The sequence below is a fragment of the Procambarus clarkii genome, chromosome 49, assembly GCF_040958095.1.
Source record: "Procambarus clarkii isolate CNS0578487 chromosome 49, FALCON_Pclarkii_2.0, whole genome shotgun sequence".
NCBI lineage: Eukaryota > Metazoa > Arthropoda > Malacostraca > Decapoda > Cambaridae > Procambarus > Procambarus clarkii.
The window spans coordinates 23150695-23175072 of record NC_091198.1 but is presented as its reverse complement, the minus strand read 5'-3'; the positions used below and the strand labels follow the sequence as shown (position 1 = coordinate 23175072).

The 24378-nt window shown below is 44.0% G+C and overlaps 1 protein-coding gene across 1 annotated transcript in view; it reads left to right on the top strand.

The window, feature by feature from the left end:
• The window catches only part of LOC123752387 (elastin-like), a 42214-nt gene that overhangs the window by 16100 nt on the left and 1736 nt on the right, over positions 1 to 24378 (top strand). The window contains exon 3 of the mRNA XM_069303260.1: positions 3570 to 5174. Within this exon, the coding sequence (XP_069159361.1) occupies positions 3570 to 5174 (1605 nt within the window). The remainder of the gene's footprint in view (positions 1 to 3569; positions 5175 to 24378) is intronic.

The window sequence follows — 24378 nt, the reverse complement described above, 5'->3', positions numbered from 1 at the left end:
CTGAACGAGAAAACTGGCGGCTCTAGGGTCTCTAGTTGTTTCAATTAGCTTGGACCCCAGTTCCTTCAAAAAACTTGCATCACTTTTACCCCAGGCAAGAAGTGTCTCTGAGACAATGGGGACAAAATTGTAGTGGTGATCAAGGTCTCCATATTTACGTGACTTGGGTGCTTCCCGGTGATTGGCAGCACCTCCTGCCTGTGCTGCACTGAAGTTAACATAGGTGTTAATATATATATTATATATATATATATATATATATATATATATATATATATATATATATATATATATATATATATATATATATATATATATATATATATGCGGAAAATCCACAGAGAAATATGAAATGAGGTGAACGTTTCGGCTTGTTAAAGCCTTTGTTAACACCAGACTGACTGACTGAATGTCAGTCTGGTGTTGACAAAGGCTTTAACAAGCCGAAACGTTCACCTCATTTCATATTTCTCTATGGATTTTCCGCATAAAATGATCAGTGTTTTGTGATCGTCAATTGCATATAAATATATATATATGTCGTACCTAATAGCCAGAACGCACTTCTCAGCCTACTATTCAAGGCCCGATTTGCCTAATAAGCCAAGTTTTCATGAATTAATGCTTTTTTCGTCTACCTAACCTACCTAACCTAACCTAACCTAGCTTTTTTTGGCTACCTAACCTAACATTACCGATAAATATAGGTTAGGTTAGGTTAGGTAGGGTTGGTTAGGTTCGGTCATATATCTACGTTAATTTTAACTCCAATAAAAAAAAATTGACCTCATACATAGAGAAAAGGGTTGCTTTATCATTTCATAAGAAAAAAAATATAGTAAATATATTAATTCAGGAAAACTTGGCTTATTAGGCAAATCGGGCCTTGAATAGTAGGCTGAGAAGTGAGTTCTGGCTACTAGGTACGACATATATATATATATATATATATATATATATATATATATATATATATATATATATATATATATATATATATATATATATATATATGTCGTACCTAGTAGCCAGAACGCACTTCTCAGCCTACTATGCAAGGCCCGATTTGCCTAATAAGCCAAGTTTTCTTGAATTAATATATTTTCTCTAATTGTTTTCTTATGAAATGATAAAGCTACCCATTTCATTATGTATGAGGTCAATTTTTTTTATTGGAGTTAAAATTAACGTAGATATATGACAAAACCTAACCAACCCTACCTAACCTAACCTAACCTATCTTTATAGGTTAGGTTAGGTTAGGTAGCCGAAAAAGTTAGGTTAGGTTAGGTTAGGTAGGTTAGGTAGTCGAAAAAACATTAATTCATGAAAACTTGGCTTATTAGGCAAATCGGGCCTTGCATAGTAAGCTGAGAAGTGCGTTCTGGCTACTAGGTACGACATATATATATATATATATATATATATATATATATATATATATATATATATATATATATATATATATATATATATATATATATATATGTCGTACCTAGTAGCCAGAACTCACTTCTCAGCCTACTATTCAAGGCCCGATTTGCCTAATAAGCAAAGTTTTCCTGAATTAATATATTTACTATAATTTTTTTCTTATGAAATGATAAAGCTACCCTTTTCACTATGTATGAGGTCAATTTTTTTTTATTGGAGTTAAAATTAACGTAGATATATGACCGAACCTAACCAACCCTACCTAACCTAACCTAACCTATATATATAGGTAAGGTTAGGTTAGGTAGCCAAAAAAAGCTAGGTTAGGTTAGGTTAGGTAGGTTAGGTCGACGAAAAAACATTAATTCATGAAAACTTGGCTTATTAGGCAAATCGGGCCTTGCATAGTAGTCATAGAAGTGCGTTCTGGCTACTAGGTACGACATATATATATATATATATATATATATATATATATATATATATATATATATATATATATATATATATATATATATATGAAAATGAAAACTCACACCCCAGAAGTGACTCGAACCCATACTCCCAGGAGCAACGCAACTGGTAACTACAGGGCGCCTTAATCCACTTGACCATCACGGCCGTCAAAAGTCCTGGGGACCATTCATGCTTGTTCGCATATATATATATATATATATATATATATATATATATATATATATATATATATATATACATTTTAAAATACTTTACATTACACACACAACTGTAACCTGTAAACACATCCATACGTATAATCGCATTTGGGTGAGGTGATATAAAAGTTTTGGGTGAGGTGACTGACATTTACACAAGACAGAACACGAACCAATGTGTATAAAAACATAAGAATGGAAGTAACTGCCGAGGGCCTATTGGCCCATACTTCCTCTTGATGCTTCAATATTAGTTCAGGGTCTTGAAGTAGGTAGAATATAGTTGTGCATTAATTGGCTGTTGATTGCTGGTGTTGACTTTTTGAGGTGTAGTGCCTCGTAGATGTCGAGCCGCCTGCTATCGCTGTATCTATCGATGATTTCTGTGTTGTTTCTGAAGACGTCTCTGGTGATGGTCTCGTTGTGGGGAAGAGATTATATGTTCCTTAATGGAGCCCTGTTGCTAATACATCGTTAATCGCCTGGAAAGAGATGTTGTCTTGCCTATATAATGAGTTCTTTGGGGTTTACAGTCCCAAGTAGGCATTTGAAGGCGTAGACTTCGTTGGTCTCCATCAAGGCGTTATGCATGGTGTTTGGAGACTTTTTCATGAGTAGATTGGCCGTTTTCTTTGTTTTATAGTCGTGGTTATATAGCTGTTTTATATAACCTCACCCAAATGCGAGTATAAGTATGGATGTGTGTTTACATGTTACAGTTGGGTGTGTAAAGTCTTTGAAAATGTAATAAGTTATTACGAAACGCGTTCAAGCATTGTGTCAGACTAGAAATAAAAATGTTGACCAGACCACACACTAGAAATTGAAGGGACGACGACGAATTGAAGGGACGACGATGAATTTTGGAGAACTGATTTTTCAATTACCATCGACAGTGAAAAGAAACATAAGAAATATTGAGAAAATTCGCGTTACAATTATTAATCTTACCTTTCGATTATATATACATACACACACACACATATATATATATATATATATATATATATATATATATATATATATATATATATATATATATATATATATATATATATATATATATATATATATATATATATACATACATATATTACTTTTTACTGTTGGATGAACAGAGGTGTCAGGCGATTGGAAATATGCCCAACCATTTTTGTACCAATGTGTCCACTACAACGTCTCAACTATATATTCAAGAAGAGAAACCAACCAACAAGCTTTGCCAAAGCTTGAGCGCTAATGCGCACACCCGCATCGGCGCATTACGTTCAAGTAATCCGAAGGCTCAGAGCAGAAAAAGCTTTACCTAGTTACTTGGAAATATACGACCTGGTCACGCTTATCAGCCAAGCTTCTCTGACTTCCGAAGCTTCTGGCGTGCTTGGAAGAAGCTGGAGGGAATTCTCTAAATAAATCCGGTCGAAGCTTCTTTCTAAACATTTTTATGTTCTCTCATGTTAGTTGGAAAACATCCCAGGTGGGATACAAGCTGCAGGTCCTGGGATACAAGCTGTGGGTGATGGGATACAAGCTGTAGGTCCTGGGATACAAGCTGCAGGTCCTGGGATACAAGCTGTAGGTCCTGGGATACAAGCTGTAGGTGCTGGGATACAAGCTGTAGGTCCTGGGATACAAGCTGCAGGTCCTGGAACGCAAGCTGTAGGTCCTGGGATACAAGCTGTAGGTCCTGGGATACAAGCTGTAGGTCCTGGAATACAAGCTGAAGGTCCTGGGACACAAGCTGTAGGTCCTGGAATACAAGCTGAAGGTCCTGGGACACAAGCTGTAGGTCCTGGGACACAAGCTGTAGGTCCTGGAACGCAAGCTGTAGGTCCTGGGATACAAGCTGTAGGTCCTGGAATACAAGCTGTAGGTCCTGGGATACAAGCTGTAGGTCCTGGGATACAAGCTGTAGGTCCTGGGATACAAGCTGTAGGTCCTGGGATACAAGCTGTAGGTCCTGGAACGCAAGCTGTAGGTCCTGGAATACAAGCTGTAGGTCCTGGAACGCAAGCTGTAGGTCCTGGAATACAAGCTGTAGGTCCTGGAATACAAGCTGTAGGTCCTGGGATACAAGCTGTAGGTCCTGGGATACAAGCTGTAGGTCCTGGGATACAAGCTGTAGGTCCTGGAACGCAAGCTGTAGGTCCTGGAATACAAGCTGTAGGTCCTGGAACGCAAGCTGTAGGTCCTGGAATACAAGCTGTAGGTCCTGGAACGCAAGCTGTAGGTCCTGGGATACAAGCTGTAGGTCCTGGAACGCAAGCTGTAGGTCCTGGAATACAAGCTGTAGGTCCTGGAACGCAAGCTGTAGGTCCTGGAATACAAGCTGTAGGTCCTGGAACGCAAGCTGTAGGTCCTGGAATACAAGCTGTAGGTCCTGGAACGCAAGCTGTAGGTCCTGGAATACAAGCTGTAGGTCCTGGAATACAAGCTGTAGGTCCTGGGACACAAGCTGTAGGTCCTGGAACGCAAGCTGTAGGTCCTGGGATACAAGCTGTAGGTCCTGGAACGCAAGCTGTAGGTCCTGGAATACAAGCTGTAGGTCCTGGAACGCAAGCTGTAGGTCCTGGAATACAAGCTGTAGGTCCTGGAACGCAAGCTGTAGGTCCTGGAATACAAGCTGTAGGTCCTGGAACGCAAGCTGTAGGTCCTGGAATACAAGCTGTAGGTCCTGGAATACAAGCTGTAGGTCCTGGGACACAAGCTGTAGGTCCTGGAACGCAAGCTGTAGGTCCTGGAATACAAGCTGTAGGTCCTGGAACGCAAGCTGTAGGTCCTGGAATACAAGCTGTAGGTCCTGGAACGCAAGCTGTAGGTCCTGGGATACAAGCTGTAGGTCCTGGAATACAAGCTGTAGGTCCTGGGATACAAGCTGTAGGTCCTGGAATACAAGCTGTAGGTCCTGGAATACAAGCTGTAGGTCCTGGAATACAAGCTGTAGGTCCTGGGACACAAGCTGTAGGTCCTGGAATACAAGCTGGAGGTCCTGGGATACAAGCTGAAGGTCCTGGGACACAAGCTGTAGGTCCTGGGATACAAGCTGTAGGTCCTGGGATACAAGCTGTAGGTCCTGGGATACAAGCTGCCCTAATTAAAATATGTAAAGTTCATTTTCATAGAAAATCAACACATATGCAGGCGATGAGTCACAATAACGTGGCTGAAGTAATTCTCACAATCGACTTGAGAATGGTCCAGGACGGACCGAAACGTCGTCGTCCCTTCAACTTCTAGTGTGTGGTCTGGTCAACAAAATCAACACATAATTTCCTCATTTTCATCTTTATAATTAAGAAGTTTGACGGTTTCAAGATGTAGAGGAGAAACCCCGAACTAGAAACCTTAAGAAATAAAAGCTGTTTTTGCGCTGTTCTGGTGGAAATGTGAGTGACTGAGCTAAGTCTTAGGAGGTCCTCACGAGGTCTCAGGGGAGGTCTAGCCCGGCCCGCTACTCTGCAGACTCATCTCTTATGCAACATTTACTGCAAGATGTGCAGGCAACACTCTTGTGGGGGTTCAGAGACACACACACACACTCTCCGTGGCCCCACAAGAGGAGGGGGAACCAAAGGAATCTTTCGTTGAGGGAAGGAGAATTCTTCTACCTCCTCCCACCCCCTTCACGTAAATTAGTCCACTTTGTCACTTCATCCTACTTTGGGATGCTGTATAACACCCCCTTTGTGTTATCTTGCATGATAACACAAAGGGTCTTGTCCGTTGCTACAAATGCAGATATCATGGTTTTATTAAATAACAGAGAACTGTAAATTTATTAGGGAAAATAAAATTTCCTTTATTGCAGTTCCTGCATTATATTTTGTCACAGTTTCTTAGACAAGTGTACAAGGAAGGGGAAGGGGAATTGTCAATGAAAACCCTAAGCCGTTACTACTATATAGCACTGGGAAGGGGGTCAGGATTAGGTATTTGGGATGGGACGGGGGAAAAGGAATGGTGCCCAACCACTTGTGGACGGTCGGAGATTGAACGCCGACCTGCATGAAGCGAGACGGTCGTGAGATAAGTGTACATGTCCAAGCTCATTCAATACGAGCCCTACACGCCTGCAGCTCTATACAGACTCCATCACTCACCCTGCAGGATGCTGTGTGAGACTCTCCTGTGAGTGGTGAGGGTGTCAGCATCACGTCTCTATCATACCATACTTACAGTACGGTATGGTAGAGACAAACATACAGGTTTGGTGAGGATTACCTCGGCTTCACATACATGCGTTACATACACACACAAGACGATTAGCAAAGTTTTATTTACTGCTTGAAAAGTGTCAAATTTGCGTTGGGACCTGAGTCTATTGTGTTCGGTTCTTGGTATCTCAGCGGTGAAAACTGAGCCTTTGTGAAGCAATGGAATAAGCACTAAGCACTAGGATATGCTGGTAAGTTCATCACCTGTACGATAATAAAAAAGCTTAGCATTGGAAGCATGTAAGAAATGCCTCACTGGATACATGCAACAAGTTCATCAGAACATATGTGACTCTCCGTGATCATTGTCCGCACCTGTGGTACAGATGTCTTCATGTTGGTTGAGACTAGTTATACATGCTGAGAATGTATGCTCCTGCTGTTCTGTGTCACACACACACACACACACACACACACACACACACACACACACACACACACACACACACACACACACACACACACACACACACACACACACACACACACACACACACACACACACACACACACACACACACACACACACACACACACACAGATAAGAGAGGGAATAGCTAACCAGGAACCACTGGAAGAGTTTGAGATTACCAGCGGGGAAGTAAGGAAGTGTTTACTAGAATTGGATGTGACAAAGGCTATAGGTCCAGATGGAATCTCCCCTTGGATACTAAAGGAAGGAGCAGAAGAACTGTGCCTCCCGCTCTCCATGGTGTATAACAAATCACTGGCAACAGGGGAACTGCCAGAAATTTGGAAAGCAGCTAACGTAGTCCCGATATACAAGAAAGGGGATAGACAGGAGGCACTGAATTACAGACCAGTGTCCCTAACCTGCATACCATGCAAGTTGATGGAGAAGATTGTGCGAAGAAAGCTAGTGGAACATCTGGAGCGAAAGAACTTTGTAACACAGCATCAACATGGATTCAGGGATGGCAGGTCCTGCCTCACAGGGTTACTTGAATTCTACGACCAGGCAACAAAAATAAGGCAAGAAAGAGAAGGGTGGGCAGACTGCATATTTTTGGATTGTCAGAAAGCCTTTGACACAGTGCCACACAAGAGGCTAGTGAAAAAACTGGAGATGCAGGCTGGAGTGAAAGGGAAGGTACTCCGTTGGATACAGGAGTACCTAAGTAACAGGAGACAACGAGTCAGTGTGAGGGGTGATGTCTCAGATTGGCGAGACGTTACGAGTGGAGTACCGCAGGGGTCAGTCCTTGGACCTATACTGTTTCTGATATAAGTAAATGATCTTCCAGAGGGTATAGAATCGTTTCTCTCAATGTTTGCCGATGATGCAAAAATTATGAGGAGGATTGAAACTGAGGACGATAGTAGGAGGCTACAAGATGACCTAGACAGACTGAGTGAATGGTCCAACAAATGGCTGTTGAAGTTCAACCCGAGTAAATGCAAAGTAATGAAACTAGGTGGTGGAAATAGGAGGCCAAACACAGGATACAGAATAGGAGATGAAGTACTTAATGAAACGAACAGAGAGAAAGATCTAGGAGTTGATATCACACCAAACCTGTCTCCTGAAGCCCACATAAAAAGAATAACGTCTGCGGCATATGCGAGGCTGGCTAACATCAGAACAGCGTTCAGGAACCTGTGTAAGGAATCATTCAGAATCTTGTACACCACATATGTAAGACCAATCCTGGAGTATGCGGCCCCAGCATGGAGCCCGTACCTTGTCAAGCACAAGACGAAGCTGGAAAAAGTCCAAAGGTATGCCACTAGACTAGTCCCAGAACTAAGAGGCATGAGTTACGAGGAAAGGCTGCGGGAAATGCACCTTACGACACTGGAAGACAGAAGAGTAAGGGGAGACATGATCACAACCTACAAAATCCTCAGAGGAATCGACCGGGTAAACAAGGATAAACTATTCAACACTGGTGGGACGCGAACAAGGGGACACAGGTGGAAACTGAGTACTCACATGAGCCACAGAGACGTTAGAAGGAACTTTTTTAGTGTCAGAGTAGTTAACGGATGGAATGCATTAGGCAGTGATGTGGTGGAGGCTGACTCCATACACAGTTTTAAATGTAGATATGATAGAGCCCAGTAGGCTCAGGAATCTGTACACCAGTTGATTGACAGTTGAGAGGCGGGACCAAAGAGCCAAAGCTCAACCCCCGCAAGCACAAATAGGTGAGTACAAATAGGTGAGTACACACACACACACACACACACACACACACACACACACACACACACACACACACACACACACACACACACACACACATACACACACACACACACATACACACACATACACACACACACACACACACACACACACACACACACACACACACACACACACACACACACACACACACACACACACATACACACACACACACACACACACACACACACACACACACACACACACACACACACAAACACACACACACTCACAGTGTTGTGTCCGTCGTGTTGGGTGGACGTGGGTTGGGAGCTCCTGGGTCACTAGTGGAGTGGGAGGGATAATCAGGCTACTTCGAAGTGAAAAAATGTATACAAGTGAATGAAAAACTTGGAATTTGACTCAAATCATAAGGAAGTGAAGAAAAACAGTAGAAACTGTGTAAATAAAAATAGGTGTTGAACGCATTGTGGAAGTGTGAGGTAGTTGAGCAGACCTCACGCTGACTGTGACCGACGTAACCTCACCCCGGGCAGCAACCCTAACTACATCACGTGGGGACTCACTCACCTATATTGTGTTTAGCAGATCGGTAAGGTACTTGGAATGCCTGTGGGTAAGGTTGTTTATAGCAATGACTAGATCAGGAAGGGCATCTAGATCCAGCAGTATTATGAATGAAGAAGATGATAGGTTGGTGGAAAAGCTGAGAAGGGAAATTTGTAGAGAAGAGGGATGTTTGGATAGAGGATCTAATCCAAGGGATTGAAAAGTGAGATCTTTAATAAAATACAGGACGAGGTTCACAGACAAAAACAAGAGCTTATGGAGTATATTCAGGAAGAAATCAGAAGAGCAGGGTAGCATGGGAAAGTGAAAAAACTAGGCTTGCAACTAAATTTGGCAGGAATAAGGGAAGCATGGCCAGGGAAGGGTGAGTAGTGGGGGATGGAGTAGCGAGAGTGGGAGGGATGGGGGGGGGGGTATCCAGGGGAGGGGCGACCAGCATGACAGTGCTTCACTGAGAAGGCGGTCAATCATACTCTATGGATTACTCAAAGCCAAGGCACCATCGCGGCAGGAAAGGATGGAGATTAAAGATTTTGAGTTAAGGGGATCTTGAGAGATATTAGAGCCCAGATGGCAGGGAATGAGGTTGAAATCCACCGCCGCATTGGGCCTTACAACTGTAACAAGAAACGACCTGTCCTGGCACAGTTCACTAACTAAGAGGCAGTGGATTACATACTGCAACACAAACATTTACTCAGAGGTAGCGAAAACTATTACATCGTGTATATTGACAGTTACTTGACAAAAGATGAACAGATAGCCCACAGGGCGAGCCGACCTGCACGACACAACTCTTCCCATTCGAGCGTAGTTACCGACCCCACCCGTGCTAACCAGCCCACAACTGCTTCCCAGGTCACACCCTCCCCAAATCAGCCTTCCCATCCCTCGCCCTTGCTTATCTCCCCAACAACGCCCATGTCCCCTCTGACCCCCATTGCATTCAAATCCATCTGTTTCATCCCACATTCCAAGTGGGATGAGACCCCCTCATCGCCTCAACCCCCAAAACCCACCCAGCCTTCGCCCCTCCTCTGCCCCCCCTTCATCCATGTGACCTCCCTCCCCTTGCGAGGGTGTCACATGGACTTCCCTGTGTGGGACAGGGGACCCTCCCACCTGTTCCTCCATTTCTCTCTTCCCCCCCTCCCCTTCTGTCCCAATGCCCATACCTACCCCTGAGTTCCCCCTGACTAATACAACCTCTCTTCCATTCTCACTATCCATGCTCCATCCTCCCCTCTTCCCCCCACCCACTCTATCCTTCTCTCTCCCCCCCCCCAACCTCTCAAGCTCTATCTGACTCTCAGCCTCACGCTACCTCTTAACCCTCCCCCCCCCCATGCCTCTCATACACTACCTAATTTTCAGACCCAGTATGCACTTCCTACTCCAGACCTACCTACCCAGGCCTTACTTCCCCAGTCCTTCCTACCTACCTTCCAAGACGCTCAGACCCCATTCGCCCCCCCCCCTCCCTCTCAAGCACCCCTCCAGACCCCATTCACCCCCCAGAAACCCCCCGGATCCCCCCAGCCCCCTTTCACCCCCAGACACCCCCCAGATCCCCAAGACCCCCGAGCGAAAGGGTGAACTCTGGTACCAGAGTTTCCAAGAAGAGTCTCAAGGTTTGGTACACCAATGCTGATGGGGTATCTAATAAAGCAGAAGAGATAAAAGAAAGAGTTAGTGAGGCAGATACTGACATAGTTGCAATAGTGGAAACTAAAACAAATGGCATGATCTCGGATGCAATCTTTCCAGAGGGGTACCAGGTGATAAGAAAAGAGAGGACACAGAGACAGGGAGGGGAAGTGGCACTCCTAATAAAGCGGAAATGAAAGTTTGAAGACCTGAGAAATCGGGGCACCAATGAGAGCACAAGCTCCATTCGTGGAATTCTGACAGCAGATGGGAGGAAGATTGTGATCTTGGTAATCTACAGTCCCCCAACAAACATTTGAAGACCCAGGCAGGAGTATGATGACAACAACAAGGCATGTATAGATGAACTGCAGAAGGCAGCAACATTAGCTCACAGAATGAGAGCAAAACTGCCGGTCATGGGGGACCTAAATCATGGAGAGATAAATTGGGAATCAAGGAATCTCCATGGCGGGGACGGAACGTGGGGAGCAAAAACATGTGAAGGAAGACACAAGGGAAGATGAGGAGATGCACCGAGCCTATTAGATCTGATTTTCACCCAGAACGTATAAGACATCGAGAATTTGGAACATGAAATACCTGTAGGGGCCAGTGACCATTGTGTCCTAGTCTTTGACTACATGATGGAATTCTTACTTGTGACCATGGGACAAGAGGTCTGGGAAAGGAGAGTTAAATACAGGAAAGGGAACTACAGGAGGATAAGGGGCTATCTGGGAGAAGTGCAGTGGGAGGAAGAAATTAGAGGAAAAACAGTCCAAGATATGATGGATCTAGTTATACGGAAATGCCAGGAGGCCGAAGAGAGATTTATACCAACAGTAAAGGAAAAAAATAAGAAGGAATATAATAACCCATGGTTTAATAGACAGTGTCAGGAAACAAAATTGGCCAGCAGGCGGGATTGGAGGAAGTACAGATGACAAAGGACAGAGGACAACAGGATTAGACGCAACAGAGCTAGGAACGATTACATTAACATAAGAAGAGCACCGGAAAGAAATTATGAGAACGATATTGCGATCAATGCGAAAAAGCAAGCTAAATTACTACACAGCCATATAAGAAGAAAAATGTCGGTGAACGACCAAGTGACAAGACTAAGGAAGACAGAGGGGGCATATACTGAAAGTGACAAGGAAATCTGCGAGGCACTGAATGCCAGTTTCCATGGAGTGTTCATAACCGAGCCTGAGCAGCTCCCATTGTTAGATGAGATTACCCTAGATGAAAGACTATCAGATATAGAGGTGACAGCAGGGGAGGTAATGAAACAGTTGACAACATTGGATACAACTAAAGCGATTGGACCAGACAAAGTCTCACCATGGATACTAAAAGAGCCAGCGCAGGCCCTCAGCGTGCCTCTGGCAAGGATCTTTAATGAGTCACTTATGTCAGGTGAATTGCCCAATTCCTGGAAGAGGGCAAATGTTGTACCGATTTTCAAAAAAGGGAATAGGGAGAAGGCACTTAACTATGGACCTGCATCACTGACAAGCATTCCCTGTAAAATACTTGAGAGAATAATTAGGCTACGACTTGTTGCACACCTGGAGAACATTAGGTTTGTAAACAAACACCAACATGGGTTCTTGAAAGGGAAATCTTGCCAAACGAACCTTTTGTAATTCCATGATAAAATAACGAGGATAAGGCAGGACGTAGAAGGCTGGGCAGACTGCATATTTCTAGACTGCCAAAAGGCCTTTGATACAGTACCGCACATTGGACTGCTATTCAAACTTGAGAGGCAGGCAGGAGTGAGTGGAAAGGCCCTAGTATGGGAAAGGAACTACCTAACAGGATGGTGCCAGAGAGTAATGGTAAGGGGCGAGAAGTCTGACTGGCAAACAGTAACACGTAGAGTACCTCATAATCGGTGCTGGGACCAGTTCTATTACTAACTTACATAAATGATATGTTTACAGGAGTGGAATCCTACATGTCAATGTTCGCAGATGACGCAAAACAAATGAGAAGAGTTGTGACAGATGAGGATTGTAGGTGACCTAATCACATTAGGTGATAGGTCTCCTATCACCTAATGTGATTAGGTGATAGGAGACCAAATGGACAGTACACAATGAAGGGGAACAGCCTACCTGTGACGATTCGAGAAAGAAACCTGGGAGTGGACGTAACAAAAAATCTAACTCCTGAGGCACATATAAATAAGATAACGACAGCAGCGTACTCTACACTGGCAAAAGTTCGAGGCTTGTCCCAGAGTTACGAGGGATAGGGTATGAAGAGCGCCTGAAGGAACTGAACCTTATGAAACTAGAAAAAAGAAGGGAGAGGGGGGATATGATAGGAACGTAAAAAATACTCAGAGGAATTGACAAAGTGGAAATAGATGAAATGTTCACACGTAATAGTAACAGAACGAGGGGACATGGGTGGAAGCTGGAAACTCAGATGAGTCACAGAGACGTTAAGAAGTATTCTTTTAGCGTGAGAGTAGTGGAAAAAATGAAATGCACTTAAGGAGCAGGTTGTGGAAGCAAACTCTATTCATAATTTTAAAACTAGATATGATAGAGAAATGGGACAGGAGTCATTGCTGTAAATAACCGATAGCTAGAAAGGCGGGATCCAAGAGTCAATGCTCGATCCTGCAAGCACAAATAGGTAAGTACACACACATAAGGGAATCTCTTTCTCTCTTTCTCTCTCTCTCTCTCTCTCTCTCTTTCTCTCTTTCTCTCTTCTCTCTCTCTCTCTCTCTCTCTCTCTCTCTCTCTCTCTCTCTCTCTCTCTCTCTCTCTCTCTCTCTCTCTCTCTCTCTCTCTCTCTCTCTCTCTCTCTCTCTCTCTCTCTCTCTCTCTCTCTCTCTCTTCCCCCTTCTCTCTCATCTCTCTCTCTCCCTCATCTCTCTCACTCATCTATCTATCTCTCTCCCTTCTCTTCCCCCCCCTCTCTTTCTCATAGAAAAAAAATTACAGGGAGACAAATTCGGGGAGGAAAACGCAGGGAGACAAACATGGCAAGAACAAGCTAAGAGGATGGGAAGGGACAGGAAGTCTGGATTAGGGTAACATTCGAACAAATGTCGAATGAATTCAGTGAAGGACTGAGGGTAATGAGGGAGACAGTAATCAACCTGCAGGATGAACTGAGGGCAGCAAAAGAGGAAATATGAAGAATGAAGGAGAATCATCCCAAATACCCAAAACAAACCATCCCTCAGGGACATGGTGATGCTTCTGTTGAGGGGACTTCTTCAAAACAACCCTCATTTGCAAAATTGTTTAAATAGAGCCCTGAAGCTAGGTCTGCAGTAAGGGAAGTTGCCATGGAAATAGCTTTTTCTCAGGAAGCAGCGAGATGTACTAGCTAGTTTATAGAGTGAAAAACAACAGTAGTAATAGTAGGCATTAAGGAGCAAATAGGGACCAGTCCAACGGAGTGGAGAGTTAAAGACAAAAATGAAGTTAATGAGATCTTTAAAAGGGTAAAGATGGAGAGGGCTGACCAGAATATTGAAAAGGTTTTCAGGCTCGGACAGTACAACAAGGACAGAGACCGATTGATAAAGGTGGTATTCATAAACGAGAGAACAAAAGAGGACTTGTTAGCAATAAAGAGCGGACAAGTAAATGTACCAAAGTTCAAAAAAGTATTCTTGCAGATAGATATGACAAAGGATGAGAGAATGAGGGCAGCAGCCATGAGGAGGGAGCACATGGAGAAAGAAAGGAATCAGGGAACCACAACCTCAAGACCGACAATCCCAGAGGGGAGTGAGGAACCCTCGCAAGCAGTTCAACAAACACAGTGATAGAAGCACCTCCCCCACCCTCCACCCAATAGACGTCCTACCTGCCCGTCCCCTGCCAGTCCCCCACAAGATGCCCACCTAGGACACCCACTTCCTACTCCCTCCCCTCCTCAGGATCTCCCTACTCCCTCCCCATGCCCTCCCTTTTCCCCCATGCCCTCCCTTCTCCCCCATGCCCTCTCTTCTCCCCCACCCCCAAGTCCTCCATTGCCCCCAACCCCCCTTAAACCCTCCCTTCTCCCCCACTCCCATAAACCCTTCCTTTCCCCAAACCTCCCCTTCCCAAGCCCTCGACCTTCCTCTTCTTCCCCCTCAAGCAGAGGGGCAGGGGTTGAGGCAAGTAGGACGTCTATTGGGTGGAGGTGGGGGTGATGCTTCTCTCACTGTGTCTGTTGAACTGCTTGTCGAGGGGTTCCCCCCATCCCCCAAAGTTCTCCCACCTTACATACACCCAAAGCTTCCCCTTCTCCCACACTTCACCAATTCTCCCCCTCTCACCCTTCCCTCCAAGCCTCCCCCTCCTCTCCATCCCCCCAAGCCCTCTTTTCTCTCCCACCCCCAAACCCTCCCTTCTCTATCACCCTCCCCGTACCAGATCCTCCCGGCCTCTGCACACCCCAGATCCCCCCAGGTCTCCCTTCATATGCCCTCCCATCCCGGTCCCTCCCTGTTTCCCTGCTTCAGGGGAACCAATAGACACTGAGAAAGGACAGAAGAGAGTCAGTTTCAGGTGATGTACTCGAACATAGATGGGATAACAAGCAAGGCAAGTGAACTAAAGGAAAGAGCACAAGAAGTGAACCCAGATATAATCGGACTCACAGAAAAAAAAAACTCTCAGGAATAATAATGAATGTGGTGTTTCCCCAGGATTACATTGTAATAAGGAAAGAGAGGAGGTGTAGCGGGCCTACTAATGAGAAAGGAATGGAGTTTCAAAGAGATGGTTATCCCGGGCTGCGAGGGATTCAGAGACTACATAACAGGCACCCTGACAATGGGAGGATCAAAAGTAGTATTAGCAGTGATATATAACCCATCCACTAATTGACAGACGACCAAGGTGAGAGTATGACAACAACAACATGGCAGTTAACACTATAATTGAGTGGGCAGCCTCTGCTGCCTGTAGAAATAGATCCCATCTGCTCATCATGGGGGACTTCGATCATGGAAGGATAGACTGGGAGAACAAGGAACCACATGGTGGTGATGATACATTTAGAACCAAACTATTGGAGGTGGCGACAAGAAACTTTTCAAACCAGCATGTCAGGGTAACCCACAAGGATGAGAGGAAACGATGAACCAGCGAGACTCGACCTAGTCTTCACTCTGAACGACTCAGACAAAAAGGAAATCGGTTTCGAGGCCCCAGTAGGAATGAGCGACAACAGTGTACTAGCGTTTGAGCATCTGGTTGAATATGGGTTAATGAACTCGAGGAGGGGAACTGAAAACAAAAGGCTGACATTCCGAAAGGGAAACCATGAGATGATAAGAAAATTCCTAACAGATATAGCATGGGAAACAGAGTTCAGGGGAAAGACGACCTAAGACATGATGGGCTATATCACGCAGAAGTGCAAGGACTCAGCAGACAAGTTTGTCCTGGTTCAAAAGGAAAACAGTGAAATGCAGATGAGAAACCCATGGTTTAATCAGAGATGTAGGCTAGCTAAGCAGCAAATTAAAAGGGTGTAGAGAAACTATAGGAATAACAGGACACTGGAGAGCAGAGAAAGATACCAGAGTACCAGGAATGAATATGTCAGGATGAGACGAGAGGCAGAAAGAACAATGCGAAAATGACATTGCAAGCAAGGCAAAGATTCAACCTAAATTGCTGCACAGCAACATCAGGAGAAAAAGAACAGTGAAGGAACAAGTTATGAAATTAAGGATAGGAGCAAACAGATTCACTACAAACGACAAGGAAGTGTGCGAGGAGCTGAATAAGAAATTCCAGGAGGTCTTCACTTTAGAGCAAGGAGAAGTTCCAGAGATAAGAGAGGGAATAGTTAACCAGGAACCACTAGAAGAGTTTGAGATTACCAATGGGGAAGAAGGAATCTTTTGCTAGAGTTGGATGTGACAAAGGCTATAGGCCCAGAAGGAATCTCCCCATGGATACTAAAGGAAGGAGCAGAAGCACTGTGCCTGCCACTCTCCATAGTGTATAACAAATCACTGGCAACAGGGGAACTGCCAAGAATTTAGAAAGTGGATAATGTAGTCCCGATATACAAGAAGGGGGGATAGACAGGAGGCATTGAACTACAGGACAGTTTCCCTAACCTACATACCATGCAAGCTGATGGAGAAGATTGTGCGAAAAAAGCTAGTGGAACATCTGGAGCAAAAGAACTTTGTAACATAGCATCAACATGGATTTAGGGATGGCAAGTCCTGCTTCACAGGATTAATTGAATTCTATGACCAAGCAACAAAAATCAGACAAGAAAGAGAAGGGTGGGCAGACTGCATATTTTTGGATTGCCAGAAAGCCTTTGACATAGTACCACACAAGAAGCTAGTGAAAAAGCTGGAGATGCAGGCAGGAGTGAAAGGGAACAGAAGACAGCGAGTCACTGTGAGGGGTGAGGTCTCAGATTGGCGAGATGTCACCAGTGGAGTCCCGCAGGGGTCAGTCCTTGGACCTATACTGTTTCTGATATATGTAAATGATCTCCCAGCGGGTTTTAGAATCGTTCCTCTCAATGTTTGCTGATGATGCAAAAATTATGAGGAGGATTAAAACAGAATATGATAGTAGGAGTCTACAAGATGACCTAGACAGACTGAATGAATGATCCAACAAATGGCTGTTGAAGTTCAACCCGAGTAAATGCAAAGAAATGAAACTAGTCGGTGGAAAATAGGAGGCCAGACATAGGATACAGAATGGAAGATGAAGTACTTCATGAAACGGACAGAGAGAAAGATCTAGGAGTTGATATCACACCAAACCTGCCTCCTGAAGCCCACATAAGAAGAATAACGACTGCGGCATATGCGAGGCTGGCTAACATCAGAACAGCCTTCAGGAACCTGTGTAAGGAATCATTCAGAACCTTGTATACCACATATGTAAGACCAATCCTGGAGTATGCGGCCTCAGCATGGAGCCCGTACCTTGTCAAGCACAAGACGAAGCTGGAAAAAGTTCAGAGGTATGCCACTAGGCTAGTCCCAGAACTAAGAGGCATGAGTTACAAGGAAAGGCTGCGGGAAATGCACCTCACGACACTGGAAGACAGAAGAGTAAGGAGAGAGATGATCACTACCTACAAAATCCTCAGGGGAATTGACATGGTAGATAAAGATAAACTGTTTATCACAGGTGGTACACGCATAAGGGGACACAGGTGGAAACTGAGTACCCAAATGACCCACAGGGAGGTAAGAAAGAACTTCAGTCCCAGAGTAGTTAGCAGATGGAATGCACTAGGCAGTGATGTGGTGGAGGCTGACTCCATATACAGTGTCAAATGTAGATACGACAGAGCCCAGTAGGCTCAGGAATCTGTACATCAGTTGGTTGATGGTTGAGAGGCGGGACCAAAGAGCCAGGGCTCAACGCCCGCAAGTACAAATAGGTTAGTACAACTAGGTGAGCACACACACACACACACCAGGGGTTACTGGAGGCCGTTCTCATCCCTTACACAAACGCGACAAACGGAACCAACCCACCATCAGGGAAAAGCGCCAAGCCATTACGATTTTACAGTACTGAGAAGGGGTCAGGATAAGGATTTAGGATGGGACGGGGGATGGAATGGAATGAGAGCAGATTTCTCCAACAATATCTGTCCTGCTTACCTATGTTACTCTCATTGTCCCTTATTTCTCTTCTTCCTTTGCTCACACTGCAACATTGCAACTTTTATCCTCTCCCTTTCTCTCTCTCTTTCTCTCTCACTCTCTCTCTCTCTCTCTCTGTCTCTCTGTCTCTGTCTCTCTCTCTCTCTCTCTCTCTCTCTCTCTCTCTCTCTCTCTCTCCTGTACCACCCTTCCCCTAGGTTTCTACTCTCGTATAATCTCCTTTATCTTATTTCCTCCAGTCCCCTTTCTCCCTAGTTCTCTCCTTGACTTCCTTTGTCTAGCTCGTGCACATAGCAGTCGTTGCAGAGGCAAGAGGTGAGGTGCTGTCAACGTTTATTGGGGGCGAGACTTACTCTCGATCATCTCTCTCTTGCTGACCTATTTTTACCAATTTGAAAATTTCGAAATGGGTACATTTATAAAGTAGATTATTTATGTAGAGATATTTAAGCCAAGTTCTATATATTTGGGTGGCACTGCTGAACTTGATATTGGATAGTATTCTATTATACATTTTAAATATTTGTAATATATTTTATGTCAAGGTAAAGTATACTGTATGTTACTTGTCAAGCAGGTGTCTCAATGTATATACTGTATGTGACTTCTCCAGCACGTGTCTATATGTAAATACTGTGTACGACTCACATAAACCTCCACCCATCAATCACAGAACTCGACTCATTCACTGTTAATCACCTTGTCTATTTTTTGTAATAGTTGAACAATTACTATCCAGCCATACTCACCGCCACAAATCCCAGCTGACTATTTCAAGAGTTCGCCATATTCACCACATTTTTCGAAATTGGTGCTCAGGGTAGAGGATAGGTAGTAGGTAGATAGGTAGATAGGTAGAATGTAGGTAGAGACAGGATAGAGGATCTTCAACCTGATACAATGTCTCTTTCCAAAGCTCTTGTTAAAATTCCCCCTCTCACATGCCCATGCATCTCCAATGCTGCATTTAAAGCACAGATAATTCCCATTATTGTGATGTGTCAATGACAAAAAATCAGTAAGAGCCACGTAGAGGATTCGAACCTGCTCACCTGGCACTCGGAAGCACACTGTAATTAGCCATCTCTGTACTTGACATACATGCGGATTTCCAATGTTTTAGATTCTCCATCTAGTATTCTCCATGAAATATATGATTTAAAATCTTGTATTCTTCCATGAAATATGTGATTCAAAATTGGATCTTGTGCTTCACGAGTACACCAAGATTTGTCCCATTTACTTACAAACATGTTAAGTGCGTGTGTGGGACTTATTTAACAATATATTCCGTGTTTGACTTCTATAATACAACTGAAATTGTACTTAATATCAAAGGAATGTACATTTTTCTCATAACAACTTACTTGTTGATTACCAGATGGGGAGATGTAGCGATCTACCCTGTGGGCTTATCTTTGGCCAGGCATTGTCTCGTTACAGCATAACTGTATTGTCACTCCTTCACCGGCTCAACCACTTGGGGTGGACGGTAGAGCGGCGGTCTCGCATCATGCAGGTCGGCGTTTAATCCCCGACCGTCCATAAGTGGTTGGGCACTATTCCTTCCCCCCGTCCCACCCCAAACCCTTATCCTGATTCTTTCCCAGTGCTATATAGTCATAATGGCTTGGCACTTTCTCCAGTTAGTTTCCTTCTCTTCCTTCACAAGACTGTGTAACTCAAAATATTATTTCCAATTCTCAACTTAAAATTGGATTTTGCCTCAGCCTCAACTCGAGCTTTGTGATGTGTAAGTCTGAGGTATAATGCAATCGACTTGCAACCGATTGAAACCATGTTCACTTCCTTGTTAGAACGCTTGGGCACTTATCCCTTCACCTAATGCCACTATTCGCCTAGCAGTTAATCAGTTAATCATGGAAGTCACGATAATCATGGTAGATAATCAGGTTTTATGGGTTGTATCCCGGGGGATTGCTGGTTGGCAATGGGGCTCTTGATAAACCAAATAGTTTTATCGACCCTGACAATGGGGGAAAAAAACAATGTATCAAACCATATGTTGTAAGATCAATATCACCTTGCTGCTTGCTATTGTTTACTCACTCTATTACAACTATCTATTTAGTCTTTCCCCTGATAACACACATTAAGTTTAGTTCTGGTTATCTCTAATACGATATATATAATACTATTTACGGTGTAGTACAGCTGTACGGGGGGGGGGGGAATACATTCATAAAATCATCCCTTACAGCTGAACAGGTGAGAATCTTTTCATTAATTCATCCCTTACAGCTGTAGAGGAGAAAATCGTTTCATGAATTCATGCCTTACTGCTGTACAGGTAAAAATATATTAATTAATTCATCCCTTACAGCTGAACAGGAGAGAATCTATTCAATAATTCATCCTTTACAGCTGTCGAGATAAAAATCTATTAGTAAATTCACCGCTTACAGCTGTACAGGTGGATTCATCTATTCATGAATTCCTCACTAGAATCCTTCCAGGATGTCAAGTAATCATGACGTACAGGAGACGGCCAAACCCTAAGCTGGAAACCTCCCACGTACAACCTCGGGCCGGAAGAACCTTACTCCAAAAAAATGATTCCAGGGTTTCCTTTTCAAAGTGAATGCCTGTGTGCAAATCTCATTTTGCATTTGGAGGGAATATAACGAGTGTGAACGTGAGGGTTGGAAATAGCTTTTATGCCTTCAGTCGCCCAATACATTACCTACTCGAAGCCGGTCTAATGTGACACGGAAAAAAAGGAAATTAATTTCGCCTACGAGTAAAGGCAGCATTCGTGCAGCTGAAATATCATTTCCTAAACCTGACGAAGGACTGAGGAGCACCATCCGCCACCATGGGAGAGACATGGGGAGGTGGGAAGGGAGAATGGGGTAGAGGTGGCGGTGATACAGATGACAGTAATGAAGATGGGGTAAAGCCCTAGAAATCGTGCTCCATCTGTGGCTTCACACGTCTCCAAGAACTGTGAACACCACACACACCCCTTACGGTTTAGAGGCGGGACCAAGGAGCCAGAGTTCAACCCCCCAGGCAAGCACAACTAGGTGAGTACACCTCACAACAGTCATGTACAAAAACACTCAACATAAAACCCACTGAACCTCACCAAAACAGTGAACGACGAAGCAGTGATTAACTCATCAACTACCTCACCAGTTAATGAGTTAATTATTAACTATTAAGATAGATAATCACCAGAAACACCTCATTACCTACGGACAATGTCTCAGATATAACGAAACCGGGTTGAACCAGGGTCACCCAGATACAGCGGACACAGGCAGAAATACAGAGACAGAAATAGATTCACAGGCATAGATACAGACTACAGACCAAGGCAGTAAAACAGGGTCATGTAAAGACACAGAAACAAACAGAGTTACAGAGGGAGAAATACAGAGACAGGCAGAGATAAGCGGCAGAAATATAGACACAGGCATAGATACAGAGAGAGAAATACAGAGGCAGATATACAGAGACAGGCAGAGATATTGAGGCAGAAATAGAGAGACAGGCAGAGATACAGAGGCAGAGATACAGAAACAGGCAGAGAAACAGAGGCAGAAATAGAGATACAAGGCAGAGATACAGAGACAGACTAACAGACCAGCCGACAGACCAGAGCAGGCACCCAGAGGATGAGTAAGGTCTGGATTACACCAATAACTGGCAGCTTGAGAGAGCAACAACACCACAGACTGGGAGCCTCCCTCCCTGTGAGGCAGAGAGGCCACACAGGGTTATATAAATGGCTGCCGGGGACTCCAACAGAAGAAAACATTGAGAAGCAATACGTGTGTGATACATTGGTCTCTGTCACACAACTCTGTCGTAGCTCAGTCGATTAAGGCAGTGTCTGGGATGCTCCCGGACGCAGGTTCGAATCCTCGTCACGGCCCTTGTGGATTTGTTCATTGGTCTCTGTCTTCGCCTGGCGCTGGGATACATTGGTCTCTGTCTTCGCCTGGCGCTGGGATACATTGGTCTCTGTCTCGCCTGGCGCTGGGATACATTGGTCTCTGTCTTCGCCTGGCGCTGGGATACATTGGTCTCTGTCTTCGCCTGGCGCTGGGATACATTGGTGTCTGTCTCGCCTGGCGCTGGGATCTATTGACCAACGTCTACCCTAGGCGCGTGGATCTGAAGCAGCCAGGGAGACATATAACCTTTACGGCAGACTGCGCTATTCTCTTTAATGTGACTCACGGTGAAAGTCCCGTATATACTAGCCCAACCACATGGGCTAGTCCTAGGGATTGGCCACCATTCCTTCCCCCGTCCCATCCCAAATCTTTATCCTGACCCCTTCCCAGTGCTATACAGGCGTAATAGCTTGGCGCCCGATAGGTCCCTTCCGTTTGTACTAGGAAGAATCATTCAGTTTAATCTTTAATCCTGTGCTACTGTTGATTGGAACAGCAACGGAAAAATAGTGAGATGGAAAGAGAAATAATATTGTTATAGGGGAGGAAGCTCCCACAGAGGGTACGAAGTTCAAATGTTTTGGTCAGTCATGACCTCTGAAGTTGTGATAAGGGTTCAGGACTGAGCGATACGTCGTAATAAGGATTCAGAATGTACTCAAACGTCGCAATAAAGGCTCAGAATGGACAGAAACGTCGCTCGCAATAAAGGATCAGAATGGACAGAAACGTCGCAATAAAGGATCAGAATGGACAGAAACATCGCAATAAAGGATCAGAATGGACAGAAACGTCTCAATAAAGGATCAGAATGGACAGAAACGTCGCAATAAAGGATCAGAATGGACAGAAACATCACAATAAAGGATCAGAATGGACAGAAACGTCGCAATAAAGGATCAGAATGGACAGAAACGTCTCAATAAAGGTTCAGAATGCACCAAAATTTTGCAATAAAGGTTCAAAATGAACAGAAACGTAGCAATAAAGGTTCGAAATGGACAGAAACGTCGCAATAAAGGTTCAGAATGGACAGAAACGTCTCAATAAAGGTTCAGAATGCACCAAAACTTTGCAATAAAGGTTCAAAATGAACAGAAACGTAGCAATAAAGGTTCGAAATGGACAGAAATGTCGCAATAAAGGTTCAGAATGGACAGAAACGTCTTAATAAAGGTTCAGAATGGACAGAAACGTCGCAATAAAGGTTCATAATGGACAGAAACGTCATCCACTCATTTCATACGTGTGTGTTGGGTTACTATATTTAACGACGACTTTCTAGTGTGTTCTCTTCCTCTCGCTCAAGAGAACAATTTGGTAAAATAATTATTTAACTAAAATTTCTTCAATTTGGTTCAAATGCGTGACTTATAACTTATCACGTATAGAAGGGTGATAATGATCTTTAGATGTGTTGAGGAAATCATTACGAGGGTGTCTGAGAATGAGGCAATTCGCCCTCTGCAGTTACCTTCATTCTTATGTTCTTGTTATGTTTTTAAATGTTCAAGAGGGTGAAGCATTCTGTTATTTCAGTGTTCATCCAAAATATTAAAAAGAGCGTCAGTGAGGGAACACATTTACAAAATATGAACTCAGGTCCTAGCCCCAAAAAAATATTATAATCCACGTTTTGTACATGTTTTGTGGACTTTTCATTATTTTAAAACATGTTATTTTTATGCGTTTTGTTGAACGGGAAGGGAAGATTTGGACGTACTCAAATATACAAATCCACAAGGGCCGTGACGAAGATTCGAACTTGCGTCCAAAATCATCCCAGACGTGTAACTCAAATGTCATTCTGGAATTTTAATATACATGTTTCACTCTGAATCTTCCTCTCCCAAGAGCTGTTGACTATGGGATCTTGAAGCAGAACCTCCGTTGCTACACCTTGTCTATATATTTATCATGCTCGTATCTCTGATAAGCTCGTTCTGGCCGGCTCTCCCCCTACGGTAAACCTACTGTATACTCCCGCAATATGTAATTAATTACCCAGTTACGGTAAACCTGTACCGTCGCCAATGCGTGTGGTAAGCCTCCTGTCATCTGCGTCATCTCCGTCGCTGCAGCATCCCTCAGCGACTGTGTGGCC